The sequence below is a fragment of the Erpetoichthys calabaricus genome, chromosome 7 (genome assembly GCF_900747795.2).
Source record: "Erpetoichthys calabaricus chromosome 7, fErpCal1.3, whole genome shotgun sequence".
In the NCBI taxonomy this organism is placed as follows: domain Eukaryota; kingdom Metazoa; phylum Chordata; class Cladistia; order Polypteriformes; family Polypteridae; genus Erpetoichthys; species Erpetoichthys calabaricus.
Window position 1 is genome coordinate 98,798,342 of NC_041400.2, and position 25,431 is coordinate 98,823,772.

The 25,431-nt window shown below is 36.7% G+C and overlaps 1 protein-coding gene across 2 annotated transcripts in view; it reads right to left on the reverse strand.

Annotated features, from left to right (window-relative positions):
• LOC114654585 (sodium/hydrogen exchanger 9B2-like) overlaps positions 1 to 23,563 on the reverse strand; it is a 68,403-nt gene extending 44,840 nt beyond the window's left edge. Inside the window, exons 1-4 of one of the 2 annotated variants that reach the window (XM_051929643.1) lie at positions 23,390 to 23,563; positions 14,909 to 15,026; positions 11,379 to 11,577; positions 8,567 to 8,737 (exon numbers count right to left, since the gene is read on the reverse strand). In XM_051929643.1, the coding sequence (XP_051785603.1) occupies positions 8,567 to 8,737; positions 11,379 to 11,577; positions 14,909 to 15,010 (472 nt within the window). In that variant the 5' untranslated portion in view covers positions 15,011 to 15,026; positions 23,390 to 23,563. Of the gene's footprint in view, positions 1 to 8,566; positions 8,738 to 11,378; positions 11,578 to 13,338; positions 13,416 to 14,908; positions 15,027 to 23,389 lie in introns of those variants that run through there. The other variant, XM_051929642.1, reaches the window with a different exon arrangement.
• Positions 23,564 to 25,431: the final 1,868 nt, after the last annotated feature.

The window sequence follows — 25,431 nt, forward strand, 5'->3', positions numbered from 1 at the left end:
GTATATATACAGCATGATGGTAAAACAGGACCTTACCTGTCTAAACGCACATCCAGTTTGTGCAGTAACAAACTCCTCCTGGATAGATGCTTTTCCATCTTGTCATTTGCAAGGACTAACATTAATTTAATTGATGAGTTAAATAAACTACAGGTTTTTTTTTTTTTTTTAAATACTGCAATATTTACCAGATTTAGGTCTTTTAAGAATTTCCTCAGCATATACTGCTCTCTGAAAATATAAATACAAACTCATAAAATAATTGCTACTTTAAGCACGTTGACTAATGTGGTCTGGTTCCATTAATTTATTTAATTTTAGCTTTTTCACTTCACTCTGTAACAAATTATGAAAAATTCTCAAATCTACTTTTTATTCATTTTAGGGTGTCAGGGATCCAGAGTCTCTCCTAGCAGCATTTGTTTGAGAGGCAGAAAATGAGGGCCAACTTACAGATGCTCCCATACAGTGGGGCAATATGTAATCAACAAATTAACCTAACCCGTGCATCCTTGAGGATGTGGGAAGAAAACCAAAGTGCCTTAAAGAATGGAATGGAAACCAGACACACATTATAAGGTTGGATTCCGCACAATATCTGATTAACAGAACAGTTTATTTAAACCTTAATATATGTATTTCTTATACTGCCTTCTAATGTGACTGCAGTAAATTTTCAAAAGCAAAAAGGACATTCATATTTTAAGACAATCATTCTATAAAATCTCATAGTAAAGTAGCATTGTTTATAGAAATTCCTACATTTATCCAACAATAGAATATCTTTAGTAGTTGTATAAGCAGCTGGGCAATACTTAGTAACATCATTTCCTTTTGTATAAATGTCCCTTTTGTAAAAATTGTCAGAAAAGAGAGGAATAGGGATGTCAATGTTCTGTATTAAAGTGGTGATAGAACTCAAAATCCCAAAAATCCATATGGTGTCATTAGCTATGCCATGCATGGCCAGGCTGTCCTCTAACTGCCACATTGATTCTTGGCATATGAGCTCTTCCACAAACTCAATTACAGACCAGTGAAATCAGCAGTCCGCTCTTCTCTACCAATTTATAGGACAATGGTTGCCATCATTTCATTCTTTTATTTTTTTCAAAGCTCCCACAAGAAAGAACTTTTCACTATTAAAAGACAGAAAAATGTGGTTGTTTCCCTTTAACATATTCACCATGGGGACTGGGGAAGGGATTTATGAGATCCGGTATGGCTGCAATTTATAAATAACCCATTAAATAAAGTACAGTGCCCATAAAAAATATTCACCTCTTTGGATATTGTCAGAGATTATTGATATACAACATTAACAGTGGAAAGCTTGGCTTTCTGAAACTGATCAACAGACAATGACTCTTTAATGTGAAAGCACATTCCTACAGATTGATCTAAATTACAAATATAAAACACAAAATAAATTGATTACATAATATTTACTCTCTTTAATATGACACTGACCAAAGTCCTAACCATCTTATGACCAAAATCATTACTCGTGCAACCAATTTGTTTTAGAAATCATATAATTAGCTAAATGGAGATCACCTATCTGCAGTCAATGGGTTTCAGTTGACTGTAATATAAATGCACCTGAATCTAGAAGGTCCATTTTGAAGAAAGCCAGTATTGTGATCTAACCTACACAATGAAGACAAAAGAATATTCCAAGCAACCCCATGAAAAGGTGATTGAAAAACATAACACAGGAAGAAAAGAAGAAAATATTCAAGTCACGGAATATCAATAACTAACAATGGTAGGGGCAGTATCATGCCTTGAGGATGCTTCTCTGGAAGAGTTTTGAGAAGTAGAGGGTATAATGCCGAAAAATGTAGGTTAATTTGCAGAGATCTATTTTCACTTTGACATCAAATAGTCTTTATCTACAGTGGAACCTCGGTTCACGAACGTCTCGGTACACATACAAATCGGTTTACGACCAAAAAGTTCGCCAAACTTTGAGAAGGGTGTCTCTGCAGAACAATATGGGTGTTCCCCAAGCAGTATGGGCGGGTTTCAAGCATCCAATCAGAAAACGTAATGGGCGTTCCCCAAGTTGTATGGGCGTTCCCAAAGCTGTATGGGCTGGTTTCAAGCATCCAATCATCGTTAAACCTTTTTTTCGGTGACAAAAAACAGGGAAACTGGAACGCAACCTGCAAAATACAACTGTAACGGCTTGGTTCCGCCACTAACTTTCAATATTTAAAATGCGATGAGCTGGGATGTGTAATGTGCCTGCTTTGCTCTGCATTAAGCGGTACTGTTCCAATTTATAACTACACACATCCACACGCGATCTCCTGCTGAGCATGCTTTTTTTTTTTAATCAACCTACCATTCTTCTGGATGTCAATGTCAGATACGCTGCACATTACATTTATTCTCGTCACTGTGTTATGTTTACATTCTGTCTACCTCCCCATCCCCTTAGCACAGTAACATGACTGTACAATACCAATATTTCTTTTGTCCAATATATATTTATATTCTGCTACTATATTCAAATTAATGTGTATATAGCTCCTATATAATATTCTGTCTCTGTGCAATGCTCATACACTTTACCTTTTATACGATTATTCATGTGTAGATATTCCACAAACCTAACACCAGCTTTTAAAACAAATGGCTCCCTCACTCGAGGACATTGCCAACACCCGGTACCATAGCAGAGCAAAGAACATCATCAAGGACATGTCTCATCCCGGTCATCAACACTTCGAACCTCTGCCCTCAGGAAAACGTAACGTCAATCAAAATACGCACTAACAGACTGCCGAACAGCTTATTTCAAAAAGAATTCCAGTTGTTCAATAATAACTTTGAATGTCTTTAATATCCATACTTATAAATCTTGTTCATAATACATGTACTGGCTGCTGTAATATGGCACTCATTACACCTTACACTTTTAAGCACTTTATATTTTTATCTTTTACATGATTGTCAATTTTACTAACTTTTACCTGCCTTGGTTGTGGTTTACAGTAATCCCTCGCTATATCGCGCTTCGACTTTCGCGGCTTCACTCTATCGCGGATTTTATATGTAAGCATATTTAAATATATATCGCGGATTTTTTGCTGGTTCGCGGACTTCTGCGGACAATGGTTCTTTTCATTTCTGGTACATGCTTCCTCAGTTGGTTTGCCCAGTTGATTTCATACAAGGGACGCTATTGGCAGATGGCTGAGAAGCTACCCAACCAGAGCGCGTATTACGTATTAAATAAAACTCCTCAAATATATTGTGGGCACGGGGGCTGTTCGCACCCCTAGAGGATACGGCCGCTCCTCAATATACGCTTCACATTGCTCTCTTCCTTGCTGGGCTTACATATGGCTGATTTGTCAAGCGATATGCTTCCAGCACGGTGCTTCACATACTTAAAAGATCAAACAGCACGTATTGATTTTTGATTGTTTGCTTTCTCGCTCTGACATTCTCTGCTCCTGACGGAGGGGGTGTGAACAGGTGGGCTGTTCGCACTCCTAGACGATACGGACGCTCGTCTAAAAATGCTGAAAGATTACCTTCACGTTGCTCCATTCTGTGCAGCTGCTTTATCAAGCAACATGCTTCCTGCACAGTGCTTCGCATACTTAAAAGCTCGAAGGGCACGTATTGATTTTTGATTGTTTGTTTGTTTGTTTTTCTCTCTCTCTCTCTGACATTCTCTGCTCCTAACGGAGGGGGCGTGAGCAGAGGGGCTGTTCACACACTGACCTAGAGGATACGGACGCTCCTCTAAAAAATGCTGAAAGACTACCGTTACATTGTACCGGTGGTGCTTCGCATACTTAAAAGCCAAACAGCCCTATTGATTTTTGTTTGCTTTTTTCTCTCTCTCTCTGACATTCTCTGCTCCTGATGCGCACTCCTTTGAAGAGGAAGATATGTTTGCATTCTTTTAATTGTGAGACGGAACTGTCATCTCTGTCTTGTCAAGGAGCACAGTTTAAACTTTTGAAAAAGAGACAAATGTTTGTTTGCAATGTTTGAATAAAGTTCCTGTCTCTCTACAACCTCCTGTGTTTCTGTGCAAATCTGTGACCCAAGCATGACAATATAAAAATAACCATATAAACATATGGTTTCTACTTCGCAGATTTTCACCTTTCGCGGGGGGTTCTGGAACGCAACCCCCGCGATCGAGGAGGGATTACTGTATACGTTGTTTTTCATGCCAAGTCTTGTGCTTTGTGATTTCAATGTTTAATTCAACTGAGATGGGGACTTGCAGCGTCATTGTATACAGTAAAAGGGGGTCATGTACTGCATCCGATCTGATGCCATTGTTTCTGCGCGCTGTGCTGCACGCATCCAGACTAAGATTCTTTTTCCGGTATGATAAGAAGTCCCGTCACACAGCCAATCAGATACTTAACTTGAAATCTGCCCAGTTGTCGTTTTAGCCAATCAGAAACTCCAATGGAACCCGCCTACTCCGCTTGAAATCCACCCAGTGTTTGTTTTAGCCAATCAGAACAACGCTTTGAAACCGCCCACTGTAATACACTTCCAGTACTTGAAATCCACCCACTCGGGTCAGTGTTCTGCAGAGAATAGTACTTGCAAACTTTTGCCTCGGTTCACGACCACACACTCGGTATATGAACAAGCCAGTTTCCATTCGGTTTGTACATGTTCAGTCTCTCCCTGTGCATTTCCTGTGCAGCGAGCAAGAGAGAGAGCGAGACAGCGCGCGATACACACAAACACAGGCAGCGAGAGAGAGCCGCGCACACACACAGGCAGCGCCAGAGAGAGACAGACTCACACACACAGGCAGCGAGAGAGAGAGGGGGCTGGACTCATAAGGTAGAGAAGGCAGTTAAAGAATGCACTGGGCTTGATTTTGTTTTCACTTCTGTTTACAGCGATCGGTTCGTAGTGTGCATTGTTGCAATGTTACTTTTCTTGGTGGTTTATTAAATTACGGATTCTTTCAAATGTTCATTTTTGTAGTGCTATAGCGCGAACTATTGCAGTTAGTTTTCTCTGTTCAAGATTTTCTTAGTGTTATTCAATGTTTTTACATTTAGTTTACTATTACGCTGTGCTTTCTATGGTTTAATTAACTATATTTGTGCTTAAAAACTTAAAAATATATATATTTACATACAGTTCGTATGGTCTGGAACGGATTAATTGTATTTACATACAATCCTATGGGGGAAATTGCGTCGGTTCACGACCAGAGTTTTGGAATGAATTATGGTCATGAACCGAGGTTCCACTGTATTGGTTAGTGTCAAAAAACCTAAATTAAATCCACAGTGATTCAATGTTTTATAAAAATTAAATGTGAAAACTTGTTTTTTTTTTTTTTAAATAAAAAAGGGGGGGCATAAATATTTTTTATAGGCACTTTATGTATGCCCTGGTGGATTCAACATGTTGGACACAAACATACTTTTCAGTTTTATGTTTATATAGTCCAACTGCACTTTAGCATATATGATATAACATGGTGAAAAAGTATTCACCTTATGTTTAGTTTTTGTAGTACTACATATTTTTCACAATGAAGGTTACTAGATATTCAACCAAAAGTGAATAGAAAATAAAATGGATTGTGAATGAACAAGTAACACATTTTTAAAATTATATAGTAAACCAAACTATGCAAATCTCAATGTTCTTGTGGAAAAAAAGCAATTTACACTTTGGTTGCAGTAGTGATGAGTGCATGTGTAAACACCTTACACTAAATAAATAAAAGATGCACCAAACTTTGGATTGCTTTTCCAACATGAAGATTTGACCAAATTAAGTTTGAAAGTTTTATATAAATGCAGAAAATCAGAGAGAAGATACATCTTGAAATTAGTAACGCAAAGCTTAGTGCACATTCAGGTCATGCACAAATGAAGGAAGCATCACCAGACAAATATATCTTTCCTTATTCTGCCATATACAATATCAAGCTACAAGAAGCTTATAATAATATTATTTATAACAGTGAACTGGTTTTAGTTTGTTATTATAATAATTGATCTCTGGTTTTGACTCCAAAATGGATGATTCAGTTATGGCTAATACTAGGGGGCTCCGCCCCCTGCTCGCTTCGTTCGCCAACCCCTGGTGTTGGGAATGACAAAGAGCGTGATGTATGAATGAGATATAGAATAGTGTGAAGGTGTAGATGATGCAAATAGAAAGCAAACAATAAAGTGTGTGGCACAGTGTAAAGGTTTATTGTAAAATTTCTTTGTACACGCCGTTTAAGTGTAAAAGGTAATTCCAGGTCAGAACTTGTAATGTCAATGAAGATGGTTATTGTTGTGATCAGAGTCAAGTTTGTCAGAGGTTAGAAAGAGTTGTGTCTCTCTAGGAAGTAATGGAATGACTTGTGTATTTATGTTTTCCACATTAATATTTTTTGGACATAATATAGTGCGTTGTGTTAAAAGGGGCATTTGGTCTAATGAGATTGCTGTTCCAAATCTGTCTGTAACTAAGTCGTCGCAGATAAAGGCTTGAGGAATTGTAATAATATGTGGGTGAAGTCCATCTGTATTGGTGAGTGTACCATCTCCCAGTTGTAATAAGTAATTGTTATGATCTGGTTCTGGACATCGTATCTTTTTTACTAACTGTATCTTTTGAAAGCAATGCCAATTGTCTGCGTATTTTAAGGTGCACTGAACAATAGCTGAGCGCATGGCATGTGTAAGAATAGCTAAGCACTGTCTAAAATCTCCTCCTAATAAAAGTACCTTTCCTCTAAAGCGAATATTATTATTCATAAACGTTTGTATAAGTTTATGAATGGTGTTGAGTAACTGACTGGATGCCATTGTACATTCATCAATAATTAACATTTTTGCAAGACGGATGTCACATGCAGTGCCACCGTTAATGTTCATAGTGGATACCGATTTGTAGGATCTAATGCAGTTGATAAAGATTTCACTTTCAGGTACATCGTTAGTTAGAAGCTTTAGTTGAGCTTTGCGTTTTTGGAGCCGAGACATTTTTTCTTCTAGAAATATGGATAAGTAATAAGGAGTATTGCACTCACTGTTAATATGGAGCCTTTTCTGCGGTTGAACGGTTAATAGTGCCTTATCAGTATGCTGCTGCTGAAGAATGTGAATTTCCCATCGGGATTAATAAAGTATCTATCTATCTATCTATCTATCTATCTATCTATCTATCTATCTATTGTAATGAGATCCACCTATGCTGTATAGTGTGAATTGTGTTTGGTCCCGTTATCCGAGCGGTATCGTTTTGTACCTGTGATCGTGAATTCATGACTTGTTTGTTCTTGAGCGTGAGAAATATGGATAAGTAATAAGGAGGATCGCACTCACTGTTAATATGGAGCCTTTTCTGCGGTTGAACGGTTAATAGTGCCTCATTGTAATGAGATCTACCTATGCTGCATATTGTGAACGTGTTGAGATGACGTATGTTTAATACGGACGGTTCATTTAGAAATGGGGCTTTGTGTGTCATTTGTTATTTATGTTACTGTGGTCGTGGGTCTGAATCGTCGTTTTTGTGTACGTTTCGTGTGCTATGTCCGTAGTCTGTCCCGTTTCGTGTCCAATGGGCTTTGTGTGGTGCTCGCGGCTTCTTTTTTTTTGTGTGCTTGTGGCTTGTTGAATCCTCCTCTTTTTGTGCGTCCTGTTTCGTGTGCAATGGGATTAAATCCTCCTCTTTGTGTGTGTCCCGTCCGTTGCTTGTGTGTGTGTGTGTGGGGGGGGGGGGGTTTGCGTGCTCTTTTTTTTTTGTGTGCCAGGGGCTTGTTGAATCGTCCTCTTTGTATGTGTCCCGTCCGTTGCTTGTGTGTGTGTGTGTGTCTGGGGGGGGGGGGGGGAGTTTGCTCGTGCGGTGCTGTGTGCGTCGCCTGCGTTTGACTCCTTTTTTCTGTGCTCACTCCTTTTTTCTGTGGTCTTGGCCGCCTCTCGCGGCACCTCATTTCTTGGGGCGCCTGCGCAGTACGTCTTTTTGCGGCTACGGCCCATGGCCGGATGTCCCTGCGTCCATCCGGTTTAGCATTCTCGGTTAGTAATATGGATTGGAACTTACCTTTATTCTGCGGACGCTGAGCCCTGGTTATAAGTATAAATTTCAGTAATTTTAATGCAAAAATTAAATTTAGGTTGGTCTGTGCTATAATTATGTTTTCATTTTGTCAGAAATGTGGCCATTCATTCTGAAATGGAACAAGGGAAAGGAAACACTGGAAATGGTTTCTGTACCCAATTCCCAAGACATTGGAAATGACAAACATCATATAATCAGTCTAATGCCCTCCAAGGACAGAAAAACAGAGTAGAGAGTATCCAAAGTGAAGGACTAAACACCATAGACCTCCTTGTAGCTACGAGAATACTGGGTATATTATCTTGGCCATCTTTGTTGCTTATTTGCTACACACATTCCAGTAATCTCAAAACCCATGTGGTTCTAAAAACTTGTTACAGCCTTTCAGTATAGTACATCTATTTTACTTATTTGAGTTTAGAATATTTTATTAAAAAAAACAAACTTTAAAAATTATACATTTAATATTATGTAAGGAAAGAACACTTACCTAACAAAGGGGGCAAAGGTGGTAAGGTTGGTATTTTAATCAGACCAAATAATTTTCCTGCTACTACAGCACAGAATAGTAATAGCAGTATCCCAAACAGATTTCCTCCAGGTAAACACTCATCTCCTGTAACTGACCAGACAAGTCCAAACAGTAGTGCTGCCACCATAACTACAATAGGAAATAATGCAATTTTATTTCAGTTTTAGTCTTTCTCACATCATAACAATTTGTGGCCTATTACCATTTTTAAATGTTTCATTTCCGTAATTATTTTCTTATTTAGAATTTTGCCATACTTTTCTAAAAGAAATAAATTTACATCCACAGACTCCACTGTAATTGATAGATGCAAATTAGCAAGAAATAGATAAATAAAAAATAGCTTTTGTATAAATAACTGAACTATTTTGTCTATCAGTGTAATCAATGAGGTAACATAAGCAATTCCTGAAATAGACACCAAAGTAACTAATCAAAGAGACTATCTATCGCCAGATTCATATTTAAAAGGCTTCTGCCATTTAAAATTAAGAAACCCATCAATTTGGTTTTACTTTGCATTATACATCATGCAGTAATCTGCACAAACCTTTGAATTTTTGAGAAACTGTAAGTACTCCTAATCATAACTGTGTAATTTCCCAAATGCTGTCTGAATGATGTTTGCATGTTTACTCTTATCTTTTTCTAGAGGTATTCCAGTTTTTACCTAGATCCCCAATGACATGTATATTACATGAACTGTGTATTGGACTGGGGTCTTGTGCGGGGTTATTTCCGAACTTGTACCCAGTGTTACCTGAATAAGCTGAAAACCCCATAACCCTGAATTGGTTGAAGCAGGTTTAACTATGTCAATCACTAATATAACAAAGTACAGTGGTATATTATCATTCTGCTTATACTAATTTCAAAAGAAAAATGGTCTTGTACATACTCAGAACAAAGTTCTCTGGACAAATGAATCTAAAATTCATATTTAGGATCTGTAATCATCTGGCTGTGCAAGTCAAAGCGAGGTACTGGGAAAGAACTTAGCCTGATGCCACCACATAAAGAAGTGTGCTGCTTAGAAGCTGACCAACCTGCAGGAGGATGAGTTCTCTCATTGCTCTCTGCAATTCAAAAGCTTCTTGGCCTCTTTGTAACCCAAAGGACACCAGCTTTTGATGGAACAGTGGTACAACAGAGTGAAATCCCATTGAGACTGAGCTGAAAAGTTTTATTCAGCATGTCATCATTATTAATGTTTTCATTCCACCCTCACATAAGAATGATTCTAGAATTCCAGCAAATTCAAATAGCTGAAAGATATTTACCGTTTTGTTATGGCCATGTCAGTGTCCACATATTTGTTGAAAAGGACTGTTGTGGCAGGACATGATACAGGCTATTCAAGCAAGAAAGCCAAAACAGTTCCTCAAAGGAAAACTAATGCCAATTAATAATTAAATTAAACATTTGGATCCTGTCAAAACCCAGTAAAATATTGATTATAAAGTTCAATAACTTTTGCACACTGCTACCAGAGGTTTTTGTTGAAGCTGTAGGCTGACTGTCTCTCCAGGAGCAAAGGTTACCCGGTCTACTTTTCAGGGTCTTGTTCAATTGTAGCTATCCAACCTTCAGCTCTATCTCACCAGTATAACTGCTCTGCTGCTGTGCTCTTCTTAAATAAGCTGTCTAGCAAGTAATTAACAAATTATGTTTGTTTATCCAGTGTTATTGTTTGTATGTTGCCAGTCAAGCTTCAAGACAGCGGTCTGTCTCTGCCACTTCATAGACTTGTCCGTAGCACTAATTAAATCGCTACCTTAGCAGAATGTCCTATGTGTCTATGCAACTGGCCTCACCACCTTATGATTTTTAAGGAATGGCCCTCAGAAACACTCTTACAGTGGTGGTTTTAATTCTTTTTTCAGGTAGCATCCAGATGAAAAGGAAACAACTTGATCTTTTGAGTTCCTGGTTCTGACCCTCACACAGCTGGAATTTACAATTACGGTGGCCTCTTATTTTAGACACAGTGATCTACATCCATAAGTACTGATTCTGATCTGCACATCCCCTAACCCTGGCTACTCTTCTTAGAAATAATATTCACAGAATTTCTGAGTACATCCCCATGCCTTGTTACTGATTATAATTTTATCTAAGCCTTGCATAACTTGGTCGCTGCCACTCAGAAATAAACATGATTCAACAGGCATAAAGAAAAAAAAAAATATTAGGCACCTAGCTGGATTGTACTATTTTAATAGTGTATTGCCTCATTTTTTTCTAGCTTTAAAGCACTTCTCTGTAAAAACAAAATAATATAAATATAAATAAAATGTGCATTAGGATGTATATTGTGTAATTCATTTTCTACATGAAACACAGAGTCAAGACAAGCCATTTACACACAGAAATACATCTAGTTAGTATATACATATTACATTCAAATTAGGTTCCTAAAGCATTCAAATATCAATGCATAAAAGAAAACATAAAAGGAAATTCTACAGTTTCCCTATACCAAGGCTTATATAAACTTATATATTCTATAAAAGCAAACTATCTTACTAGAGTTTATTTGCACTATATTGTTTTACTTTGATCAATGTGATCAATTTACTTTAGAATATCTGAAACCAAATAGTGATTGAAATAAAAAATTAGAAGTTACTGTACTCACAGAACCTTAGTCTAAATAAATTACTTATGCATATTAAATGAGCTATTAACATAATTTCCCATTTATTTAAATCAAGTTTCATATGATGAAAACAATCTGCTTTAAATGCAATTTATAGAAGAAGAAAATTACCTTTTGTTATCACATTGGCTAAGATGCCATGTGGGGGACACGAGCAAAGTCCCTTCTGAAGCTGGCTTTCTTCTGAGGAGCAGTCATGTTCCTGATTGCTCTGTTGACCATTTTCCTGTAGAAAGGTGGTCTCTCCTATTTCTGCAGGATTTTGTGCATATCTTATAGGAATTACATAGGCATCTTTATTATCCATCTCCTGTCAGAAGCACAAAATCCATGCTTACTAGCATTATTTATTAAAAAAAAAAAAAACTCTCCATCTGTCACTCAGCTTAATGCTAAGAAAATGCATATTCACACTAATGCAAAGTGATTCACATAAAAATATACTTTACTTATTGCTGACAAGTCAGTCACTAAAATATATTGCGTTATCTTTATGTGCTCTCTGTTATACACTTTAACCTGTTTAACAGAAGCTTGCCAATTACCCCTTAAAAATTACTTTAAACCAGTAAAAGAAATTTAGGTAATTCTCAAAGAGGAATCCAGTATCTACTGACCACTGAAACAGCAGTGTGTCATGGGGCTTGTAAGCAAAAATTATTTGTAATTCCTACCACCACACATCATTAAAAAATGACTTATTGAATTTAATTCTGAAAACACTGCACCAACTTTTTAAAGATAACATGTTGCAGTAACTTTAACCTTGCCTTATACAACTTACATTGTTATGTACTTTCTAATTTGGATTTTTAAAAACATCTTAAGTTTGGCTCGTTTTTTTTTTTTCACTTTAGTGCACCATAACTTGGCTTAACAAAGCACTGTTTAATTCACAATTCAATAAAACTTGTCAATCTAACAAAGCACAGCAAAGCTACATAATTAAGTCCAGAGGTACAGAATACAGCTCCAAGTACAAATTGGTAATACTGGTGAAGACATGATCCACATAGATTTATAATTGAATCAGCAACCTTCAGTAGCATGACTATGTCTCTTGTATAACCTCTTTTACAAGTCAACTTCCAACAGCTTGTACTGCCACGAAAGTGTACCTACAGTATATGCACTACAGTTGCTATCTGGCATGCACCTTTTCTTTCATGCTTCTTGCCTCTTCACATCCAATGCTCACCTTGTCAGTGCTGCATTCATTTTCTTCCACACCTCTGATCACAATTTCCTCTATACCTACATCTTTACACCTACACTTCGCTTGTACCAGCAAACAATCACAGGTGTCATAAGTGCAACTTGCCAAGCTTTACAGAAAAAATATCATAAGCTTACCAAATGTTTACAAAGTAGAAATTTACAATATTGCTTTATTAAAAACTAAAACTTGGTTGTCCCTTAAATTTATTGCATATTATCATACAGGGATCCTTGCAATCCCTTGAGCATTAAGTACTTTTCAATAGAAATACGATATTCACCTAAAACCTCAAAACAATTGAGATCTCTCTCTGTGAAGTAAACTGTTATGATGTAACTGACTAGCATTAAAAAGGTAAGAACTGACTAGCGTTACTGGTCAACAGCAATACATACAGGAATACATTCAGAAACCAATGTAACCACTCCTGAGATTTTCTGTTCCTCCCCAAAAACTACTTAATGGATGCCCGTGGGAATGTTAGCAATGTTAAAACAAAAGTGTACAAATAAAGAACAGCTGTTGTAGTTTTGCTATATCAATGAACAGTAACGACAAATAGCCCAATATCTACTTTTTACCTAAAGTCTGAAGTTATTAAATACACAAATGGAAATCTATGCTGCCATGGAATAGCAGAGATCTGCACCTTTCTCAGGCAGAAGTAGACAAAGTAGTATAAAAATCTATATTGTTAAAACATTTGATACTACATTTCAAGTACCCTGCAAGGACACCATAGGGAGAATTATTTCCAAGATAGGTAATTAATATCCATAAAAAAATCTTTTTGGTCCTGTTTATATTACTGAAAACAACAAAATATTAAAATTTTACTTAATTTCCACTCACATATGGACTGAGAGAAAGATGTGCCATGCTCAATTCCTGTGCTACAGCTATTACAAATGCTTATGACCCGGCAAGCAGACTACTACAAGATGTAAGGTGTGGTTACAACCTCGTCTAACTACAGTAAGTTTGATTACATTGTTTATCAGGGCTAGAAAACATTGAGTCATATTTATTGAGAATCGTTGAACACTCCCACTTCAAGATTCCATAATCTCAAAGTAGTATTATATTATAAATAACCCAATGTTAGCTACCATCACCATAATAATAAAGTATTCATTATTATCATTAGTTTTCATTATTGAAATATGTAACAAATGTATAACTACGTTTTAGCTTATGTTTCGTTTAACTTGCAGGCAAATGCCAGCTAGCAATTAGTTCCTAATTTCTTACATACTGTATGCATTACATGCACTTAAGTGTGACCAAGTAGTTTTAATATAACTTTAGCGCATGTTAATGTTACTTCATAATCTAATGTAAATTAAGAAGCAAGTGTGTCAAAAAACAAAACTTGGAATACTTCTTTACATAAAGTGTCATGGAAATCAAAAGTTTTACAAATATCTGGATCAGATATTGGGTAAGTATAACTATTAGCTATCCAAACAACCAATATAGATTAGTATATTGTCTCTTTTGATTTGTAAAATTCAGGTTAACGTCACTAGATACTAGAGTTCAGACAAAAGATCAATTAGATTTTCTCTGTAAGTGGTAAAAAATGAAGACCTTTTAAACAGTAGCCAATAAGTTCCTTGTCTAATCAAATAATAAGTAACCCCACAAGCTCAGTGAAGTACAATATAGTTGAAATTTTGAGCATACAGCATGAAGCAGCTAGTGCAGCAGTCAACAAATATGCATTTTGCTCATATGTTACTGTAAAGAGTTCAAACATTTTGTAAATAAAAATGGATTTAAAGACAGATGTTGCATTTTGAAAAATTCAATAAACGTATTGAGAAATTGGGTATGTTTTTGTTCCAATTTTCATTTACACTTCAATTAAAAATGAAAAGAATAGGCACATTAACATGTGTTATCTTCTAACACTAAATAGGGAAAAATTTTTAACTTTCACAAAATAAATCTTTAATATTATGGATTGGTCAAAGACCCAGCAAAACACATAAATGCTTTCTTTTGCTAAATTTACTTTACTTTTTTCCCCCCTAATATTTCAGCCTAACATTTTATGCCTTCCAAAGGAAATAAATAAAAATGCTTATTTTATATATCTGGAGTCAAACTAAAACATGACATGATGTAATATGGAAAACATGAACACTAAGATTTGTACTAAGATTTTACTTAATAAAGTAAAAATGTGGAGAAATCAATATGAACTTAATGGGAAGTGTTAGAAAGTAAGCATTGGTGACCTTAAAGGTGGGAGGTTACATATTTTCTATATAAAGGCTTATATACCTGGCACAGTAAGAAAGTGATTATCTTATCTAATCAAATAGAAATGCTTTCATTTACAGTTTACATTGAAAAATACATTTATTTTTCTGTTTTACAGCAATAAAAACAAATGTGAAAAGTCTTTTCTGTTTACCTTTGTGTTAGGTTTTATAGCTTCATGGTCACAGTTGCCTTTATCCATTAACAGCGATGGCTTGTGCATCTCATCTCTCTTGACAGCATTTTCTTCACTCATAGTGTTATGGCACAAGCTTTGGAAAAATAACACCCAAAGCAAAAGAAAAACAAAAAAATGTATATATTTGATTAGTTGCTGATTTGGCAGTGTATCAAGGCAAACCCGTTCCCATGGAGACATCAGTGCAATGTTTAAACCAAGGTATTTACAATAGATTACAAGGCTGCATGTGTGCCAAAAAGGAAAGATACAGTATCACAACAGGTCTTAGGGCAAACAATCCAAAGTTATCACTTGGGAACAAGGTAAAAATTAGAACTATTCATTCATTATCTAGTTTCAAAATGTGCATTCTTTCATTAACAAATGCTTTGGAAATTTCACAAACATGCATGTATTAGTGAAATCTTTCCAAAGAGCTAGATCACATGCAAGAAATGATCACCAACACTTAAGCATGACTAAAAATCAAGAACTGAAATTGGGCACAGAATAATACTAGCTATTATATTTACTAATGCCTTATTTATATTGACTTTACAGTGGAATTGTATTACTATAGTCACCGTTTTCATATTTTGAATTTTACCAAATAATGGAATAGAACTCTTAAAAAAAATTGTGAGATCATAAAATGATCACACAAATTAATCAGATAACTTGTTATTCAAAGAGAAAAGCATGTCCATTTATATGGTTCATATGGCAATGCTTTTATGAAGGTACTCAAGAAGAAAAATTTGTAGCAGCATACTAGGTTCATTCACTCATCTCTAAAACTAAAAAAAAAAACACACTGGCTGAAAAGGTTGGGATGCATGCACTGCAGGAGGGATGATACTGAACTTTTTTAATAAAATAGACTCCTACTATAAAGTGGAACATTGCCATCTCACAGTAAAAGGATCTTGGTTCAGTTCTCATCTGCACATTCTCTCTTTTCAATTACTTCCCACAGGGGAAGCCATAAAGAGACATGCTGGTGAATCTAACACAGTGCATTTGAGTTCCACCTGCAAATGACTGGAAATCTTGCCAGCATGCAACCCATTTAAATGTCTTTTGCTGCCCAAAGCACTAAAAACAAAAAATAACAAAACCACCAAAACAAAACGCGCAGAAAAGGAATGAATGAATAGTGTATCTTCCTATTAACGTTTGGCACACTGCGTGTTTTACAGATTTAAAGGTTTATTTTGCAGTGGACCTCTTAATTAACTTTAATTGACCCATCGCTTTTTTTTAAATATATTTTCTGTCTGCAGCACTGAACATTATTCATCCGAGTCATCTGTTACTCTAGATTATAAACATATTTAAATTATGTTTAAAATTGGATAAGCAGATTAGAAAATGGACCAACATTTCTCAGGTTGTCTGAATAAAGCATAACAGTATTCAAATTCTAACAATATTTAAACTGAGTTGCAAGGTTTAATTGTTGTATCAGCTCTCACTACAATGGGTTGCTGGAAAGTATGATCATCAACAAAATCCATCCATGTTGCCTTTTTGGTCCAGGAAGCATAAACTTTCTAGCAATTAAAAGATAACTTCAAAATGTGTAGGCACACAAAGTAATGTGAAGCATATTTTCACCCTTGTAAAGTCCAGTACATTATTTTACCTTAGTCCACTGACACATACAGCATACAGACTGGCTAAAATTGCATTCTTTTGATATACTTTGTTACCTTTGTTGGCAGAATGGGGTTTGAGGGGATGTCGTTAAGATGCAAACATTATTTCAACTCATTAACATCACCAAACCACCATTTATTACACAGAATAAAAAACAACTGAAATCATTATGCCTCTGGAAATTTATCAGCTCTCCATCACAATATGGGAACACCAAGATGTTCCACAAATGGCATGATGTCATTATTCTGCAGCATCACATGTACTAAATTCACCATATGTCTCTCTATTATAAAAAAAAAAATTCTGTCCTGGAAAGCAAATGCAAGGCTATGATACGTGATCATCTCGGAAGACATTTTAAAGACCTGCGAGACCAAGGAGACTTGCCACGGTGCGTCTCACGGGGACCGTAAACATGAGACTTGGTGCCAAAAGATTGTCCAAGGGCCGTAGCAAAAAGGACAGCGGCTGTACAGGCTTTAAAAAGATCGAAGGGCAGCGCGACAGCAGCTTCCCCAACCCCCTCCACCCCCCCAAACGCGAGCAGCGTTATACATCCTGCAAGAAAGAATTCAACCACGCCCGGGGCCAGAAATAAAAGACAGGTATTGCTTTTACAACGTCACGCGAGACCAGGCAGTCAGCCATCATTTAAAACAAGTCAACAGACCTCTAATCTAGCAGTTGTTGGATTGCTTTTGGCAGGCAAGCATCATGTGCTCCCAGCTCTTAAAACAACAAGTAGCAAGCAGCAAAAAGACAGCAAATGATCCAAAGGCATATCCTTAGCGTACGTTCAGCCGCAACACCCTTCACAACATGAGCAGTATTATACGTCTGGCAAGAAAGAGATGTAACCACACGCAGGGCAGGAAATAAAGAAACAAGTATTGTTTTTACAAAAGTTTTTAAAATAAAAGTGAAAATAATGCATATGTAACAATTCCCAAGAAAATAACAATGTATTTAAATTGTAGATTGCCTGCCTAAGGTAAAGTCATCCCTGATAAATGGGGATGTGGGAATTAGGGGTCCTTTCATCGGATTAGCGCTATTTCAGATGTGGAATGGCAAAATGGGGGAGGCAGCTTGATGAATGAGGTCTCCAGGACTTGAAACAAATCCAAATCATATTATGTGATATCATCTAATGTGAAATTCTACTCCATACTTCTAGAAATTTTATTTTTATAAAAATTATCCTTTTTTTGAGGATTTATTCTGTTCCATGTATTGTTTTGACCCCCTTCTTTTCGACACCCACTGCATGCCCAACCTACCTGGAAAGGGGTCTCTCTTTGAACTGCCTTTCCCAAGGTTTCTTCCATTTTTTCCCTGCAAGGGTTTTTTTTTTGGGAGTTTTTCCCTGACTTCTTAGAGGGTCAAGGCTGGGGTGCTGTCAAGAGGAAGGCAGGGCCTGTTAAAGCCCATTGTGGCACATCTTGTGTGATTTTGGGCTATACAAAAAATAAATTGTATTGTATATCTGGTAATCCAAACATGGGGGTTGGCGAGCGAAGCACCCTAGTTTAACAAAAAGATAGATAGATACTTTATTAATCCCAAGGAGAAATTCACATAAAGGGGAAATTCACAAGACTAATTCACCAATATGTTCCTTTTATGCAATTTATCTGACCCACAAATGTCACTTCACTTAGTTTTAAAATTGACTGTGTGTAAAAGTCTTTTAACTCAGCACCTCATATCTTTACCTGACACTATGTCAGCAACAGTCATAAATGTCTCTTTGCTTTCTAGAAGACAACAGGAGCCAAGGCCTCAACTTTGTTTAGGATGTGCAACAACAATATTATTATAACAATAATTTCTCATCAAAAGCATTTTCTTTGCTCAGTTCAATAATGATCACTTTATTCCCCCAATTATACAAAAAATATCATCTGCTTCATATGGCTGGAACTGATCTTTGTCTGGTCCTCTGCTTTACCAACACACATAACCTTATTAGACATGGTTTGGAAGTAACCTCAATTTCTCCTTTATGTCTGCTTCAATATTTCCTATTCAAATTAAAGTCAACTGATGGCATAGAAGATGCTTTTACTTCATTGGATTTTACGTGTGTTTTCTGGCTGTTGCAAGGGGTCTACTAAAGTACAGTGAGAGTCCTTCCATAGTTATGGCCACACCAATTTACTCTTGATGGCTCATTACTGTTGTCATGTGATATATTATTCAAGAGGAATTCACATTCCTTTGAAAGCTTGTCAAGGAAGAGTCATATTACTTGTGCTCAGCTACTTGGAAATTCAGATATAGCATCCTAAGTCATACTGGACACAAACTCCAGAGAAATTGTTCTCTAGTTTAGTCCTTGAGGTCCCCCATAGATGAAGGTGTTTATTCCAACCAAATTTACGATCAGTGCATCATTCTTACTTTTAACTGACCTCATTATTTTGTGAGCTGTTCTTTATTCTCTTGTAAGTTTTCTGTCATTTTCTTTTTCATTCAGCCTTTTTTATAGTATACCCCTTTATTGTATCCAGAGTCTGATAACACTGAATGCTAAAGGAGAGCCATTACTTCGCTGCCATATTCAATTGTTTACTCAATTGTAGGGAATATTTATTAATGAGCAAACAGACAAAAATGGAAGCGAAGTAATGGCTCTCCTTTAGCATTCACTGCTTATTGTGTCTACATTGCTCCTACATTAACACTGTTAATCATCATCAAAATTATGAATCAGTTAAATGATCAAAAACTACAGTAAAAAGTCAATTAAAAAAACAGCATAACAAAATTTAAGTATTAAACTTTTGGCAAAGAATATACATTTATTAAATCCTAGAAATACAGATGATCCGCTGTAGCAACTGCTAATGGGAGCAGCCAAAAGAAGATGATATGTAGTCCAATAACTAAACAGTGGGATCAAACATATGAATGACACCTTAATTGTGAAACCAGCTGGAATAAACACCTGCAGTGAAGCAGGCCTCCCAGGACTGAACTTTAAAACCACCGCTCAAGAGATCACATACCAAACTGAAAAATATATATATATATATATATATGCTCGTATTTACAGTGGTGTGAAAAACTATTTGCCCCCTTCCTGATTTCTTATTCTTTTGCATGTTTGTCACACAAAATGTTTCTGATCATCAAACACATTTAACCATTAGTGAAATATAACACAAGTAAACACAAAATGCAGTTTTTAAATGATGGTTTTTATTATTTAGGGAGAAAAAAAATCCAAACCTACATGGCCCTGTGTGAAAAAGTAATTGCCCCCTGAACCTAATAACTGGTTGGGCCACCCACCCATGACAAACATGCAAAAGAATAAGAAATCAGGAAGGGGGCAAATAGTTTTTCACACCACTGTATATTTCTAGAAAAAAAATTGCGGAGCAAAATATCTCTCTATTATAATAAAAAAAATCCTGGGACGAGACATGAATTTTTCAGAGAGATACTTTCAAGTCCCGTGAGACGAGACTTTGTGCCAAGAGATTTAACCAGCCCGGGGCGAGAAATAAAAGACAAACAGTAGATGACAAAGTAGAATGTCATAAAGAATTCAAAAATGTTGGTGCAATACACATGCAGAGCAGGTTAGAGATAATGAAAATACTAAAATTTGAAAGTCTCAAAAAAATGACAGTAAAGATCGCATTAGTGCAAACAAACAGAAATTATTGCTCAGTGAAATAACGGAACAGCAAAAAAGAGATCGAATATATTGTTCGGATTTAAAGTTTAAGTCTGGAGACTTGTAGATCATCTAATTCGTGTTGCCATCAGGGAAAAGAAGTGTTTCTTCCCAATGAAGAAGCATATCCGCAAGAATTAAAAGATTTGTTGTTTGGTGAAAGTGAAATCCACATATGCGAGCGGCAGAGACGTGAAGTGGCTGGTGTGTAGCACCGGCTATTAGTGATTGAAGAGAGCAGGGGGGAAAAGCCCCCTAGTAAACAAAATGAATAAATTAACATAAGATTATAGTGATTGAATTTTGCATATCCTGCCTTGTGCCCTGTGTTGGCTGGGATTGGCTCCAGCAGACCCCCGTGACCCTGTGTTCGGATTCAGCGGGTTGGAAAATGGATGGATGGATGGATGGATGGAATTTTGCATATGTTTTTAAATTACATTTTTTAAAATAATATTTTGCTATCATGATGGTGCTGACTCAATTCTCTACATATGTGGATTCAAATCCTAGCCCAGGAACCCTCTGTCTGGAGTTTCCAGAATCTCCTTGGCCAAATGAAAGACATGAACATCAGGCTGAATTAATGGCTTTGGCACTGTAGAAGGCAAACATAGGTGTATATATGCATATACTGGTTTTTTGGCTTTAGTAATAACTGTGTCAAACTCAGATACTGGAGGGGCACAGTGGCTGCCACTTTTTAAATTAGTAACCAATTACTTCTGATAATGGAAAATACTTTGCCTTAATTGTAATTGCCTTGCTTTTAAAGATTCAAGATGTTTGATTGCTTTTTCCTTAACCAGCAATCAAGCAATAAGGAGGTGCAAACAGATGATCAGCTAACTCATGGGTCTCAAACTCAAAGTTCCTGGACAGCTACCATTTTCAAACCCGAATTTTCTGTGGACGTCACTGGATCAGAGTCTGACACTACTGATTTAGTAGCTGTTTCAATGCCTTAAAATTGTACTTATGTTTTTGTATTTTTTTTTTTTTGTTCTTTGTTTCGCCTTATACAATTTCTTGTATTAGGAATTTGGTAGTTTTCGCATACCCCTTGGGGTCAGAGCGCAGGGTCAGCCATTGTACAGCGCCCCTGGAGCAATTACAGGTTAAGGGCCATGCTCAAGGGCCCAGCAGAGCAGTGGCCTTTTTTGGCAGTGACGGGGATTCGAACCGGAATACCAGCGTAGCTCCTTAGCCTCAGAGCCACCACTCCACCCAAATTTTCTTAACATTATGTTCCACAACATAACTCAATTGAGGGCACAGAAGGCTGCATTGCGTACATAACAGGAAGCAACCCTAGCTATTGTGCTCATCCATCACAGAGCACACATACACTTAATAAGAGGCTAGTTCGGGGTCACCAATTAAACTAACATACATGTCTTTTGAATGTGAAAGAAAAAACAGAATACTCACACAGACATGGGGACGACATTCAAACTCAAGAGAACGGTGACCAGAAAAGCACTTGAATCCAGACTCCTGGAATATGTGGCAAATAAAAAGAATATCTGCCACTCATTAAGCAGATACTCAAATGACAGAAAAAAAGGGCCTGCACCTGGAATATGTCAATGAGATGAAGGCACAAAAAAACAAAAAGGACTGTTCAAAAGGTGAAAATATGTTCTGTGTGCATGTAATAGAACCCTGATGAACACTCATTATGAGGTTATGACATTTATATAACATTTTTTATTTAAAAAAAATAATAAATTCTGTGGTTACTGAAAATAGCTGTCAGACCATGGCACAGTAAATTAATCTATATATCTCTTTTTCCCCATCTCATACTCAGCATTCTCCTTCCTTACCCTGTATTTGAAGTATGTGGAGGAGAAGTTGCAGGAATGGAACAGTGCCCGATAAACACGATGTGAATACATTCCCCACTTTCAGTCAGAAGCATATCCTTCACAAAAACATTTCTTTCCTCAATCATTAAGCAGTGAGCTTGCCAGACAATGAGCTTGTGGAGAGGATGTTCTCTATAATGAACATAGTGGAAACGTATGGAGCTACCACACTGAAGGCTTTGCTCACCACTGGACTACATTTGTTCAAATTTTTACAAGGACCTCCTGCAAAACAAAAAGCTACTATGGAGCATCCGTTCCTCAGGCGTGTATATTCTGCCATACAAAATCAGTGAAATTAAGATAACAAATTAACATGACTTTTACAAAACTATATAACTCAATGCATATAATAGTGCATTAACATTCAACATGGACCTTTGAAAACAAACAAAATGCAGCGAGTTTATTCAAAAAGCAATTGTAAATGGTTATTCACTATTAAATACACGGAGTTTGTCCATACATGTAATTTATTAAATACACTGGTATGTTTAAAGGAAAAAACAAATGTTTATTATTATAATTTTTTTTTAATGAGTAGTGATTTGATGTAGACACATACATGTTTATGAAAATATTCTCTACCCTGACCGCTTTCCGAAGAGGATGAGACAAGGCACGAATTAAACAAATAAGAATAGGAACTCTGCGTGGGCTTCAGTTAACACACATACATTCAAGCTACAACAGTGTCCTGGACTGGGATTTCAATCTGGCTCCCGTCTTTATTGCCACTCCTCTGGTACTCAATACTACAGCAGTCGTGCTCATCATGCCTCGAGTAGCTGCCGTTTGGAAAACGAAATGCCATACAACAAAAACGATTCGTGGGAAGGATTTTATTTTATAAACATGATACAAAAGAGGAACATGAAACGGTTAATTTAAGCGCCTTAACCATCTGCAGGCATCAATGACAACCTAACATGAAGGAACTAAAAACATATCCTCAAACTCGTAAATACGTTTAAAAATCACTCTGAAAATTCTGCTGGTTTCATTTTTAATAACCCCTTCTCGCAGGAGGCACCACTTTGAAGTCAGCATAACGAGTGTCAACCCGAGTGTGTCGAACAAACTTCCAGGTTGTCGGTCTCAACGCACTTTTGTTCACCGCCAAATTTGTACATTTTTATTCCAATTTCTTACACATTGTGATCCGAGTGATTAAAAAAAAAAACGAGACAACTACGTCTACTTAAACGGTTAAAATAATCACTGAGATCCTACTTGAGAGAGACGTCTTCCGCCGCATCCTTCCTCTCATTGGAGTTTATCTTGATGCTGCCGGATACATCCGGTTCCGTTGCGTTGACAGTGCGGGCGGCTTGAGCGAATCCTAGCAACCCGTCATATGGCGCATCAAATGTCTTCGCTAATCGCGAAGTACCAACGGGTACCCGGTTAACGTGCTTCCACAAACCCCTCTTAAAAACCGCTGTCGGAGCCGCTTAATCCGAGTCAAGATTACGAGAGTGCTGGTGACTACTACTGACAGCACTGGACTTCAATTCCTCGCGATGTCCACTCACTTTATACACATAGACAGTGGCCAGTTTAGAGTAGCAGGATTCAAGGAAGGAGGGCGGAAACCCGGACGCACACTTCATACGGACAATTCAGAACTGTGAAACCGTGAAGCAAGCCGTGTTATTTTGCTTCAAATGCAGATATTCGCCAAACCTTATAGTAAACCGGCATTATGTGGCGTTTCAGTAAAGAAATATTTATTCTTTTGCGTTAAATTAGGAAAATAACAGAAAAACAAGATTGCATATCCAACAAGAACAACAACATGATGAATACATGTAGTTTGGTAACTTTTTTCCTTCGATTTTTCTCTTTATTTCATTGAAATTAACAACTCTGTTTCTGTAAATTTAGTGGATATATATGCAGGTAATAAGGCCGAAACGTCGGTCCCGAGTCTAAAGGGGGTATCGAGAACCAACGCCGGGACCATGGAAAATATTTTTTTTACCAGACCCTCTAAACAAAATGATTATTTTTATACTTTCGTGTTTTAATGTTATCAAAAGAACTGATAAACAATATCAGACTAGAAGAATAAACCTAATAATGAGACACAACATATGTATTTTTTTCAGATAAATTGAATATTGCATATTAATGTTTTTTTAAGAAAAAATTAACTAGAAGGACCAAACAGAATTACACAATAAAAACTTATACTGTATACTAGTAGCAATATTCCTTTCAGTTTGATATTGCATATTAATATTTCTTTTGCAAAAAACTGGTAATTTCACTGTATCATAATTGCACTTATAATGGAGCTTTCCTGACCAAATATTACCAAATAGTTGAATAATGTCATCAAAGTCCTGGTTAACATTGTCAGACTGCTGCGATGTTACTAACACAATAGATATTAACACGTTCTTGCTCAGTTGTTACTTCCCTCTCGTGGGGATGTTGAAGAAATTGCAAAAGTAAAAACAATTCACAGAGACATTAAAGTAGTAATTTCAGTTGAGTAATGAAGAAAAATAAATAATAATGCGGAGCATTTAACATATCTTGTGTTCAAAACAACAAGTGTTAACCGCGAGTGGCTCATGATGTACACTCTAGGCCAGTCATTCATACTGCATGCGAACGCTTCTCACCTCTGTCTCCTCTTTCCCGGGATCCCACTGTGGCTGCAGGTTTTGCTTCTGTTTTTAATTGGACTCCTGGGTTAATTAAATGAACTGTTATTTCCCAGATTCTATGTTTTGGGAACAATATACAAATTATAAAGCTAAGTTTGTTAAAAAAAATTAAAATGTAAGCAGTTACTGGTAATAATGTATTTTTTTATTTTTAGCAATATATTCATCCTGATTTTCTCTCTACTTTTCCAGGTGTTCTAATTGCTTAAATCATTTTTTTACCTACATTGGGGCCCCTAGGAATCTCTGAACAGAGTAATCTTACTCTCCCTCTTCTTGTCTGGCTCGTCACAGCATCAGCTTTTGTGGCACTTTCATTGTTTTCCCTGTTTTACAGTGGGCTCCCTCTCACATCCCTAAGTCGTGTTTACTACTTTAATTGGCTTGTATATATACAGTATCCCCAGTATGTGTGTCTGTGCAAGTGCACTGAGTGATGTTCTGCATTCTCTTCCAGAGTTGATTCCCACTGCAAGCTCTGACAATGTCAAGCAGGTAGTTCACTGAATGTGAAATGGTCTCAGATGAAGGTGAAACAAATAGAAAGTTAAAAAAAGAAAAAATAGTATTAAGCTGATAAAATACACTAGCTGAGCA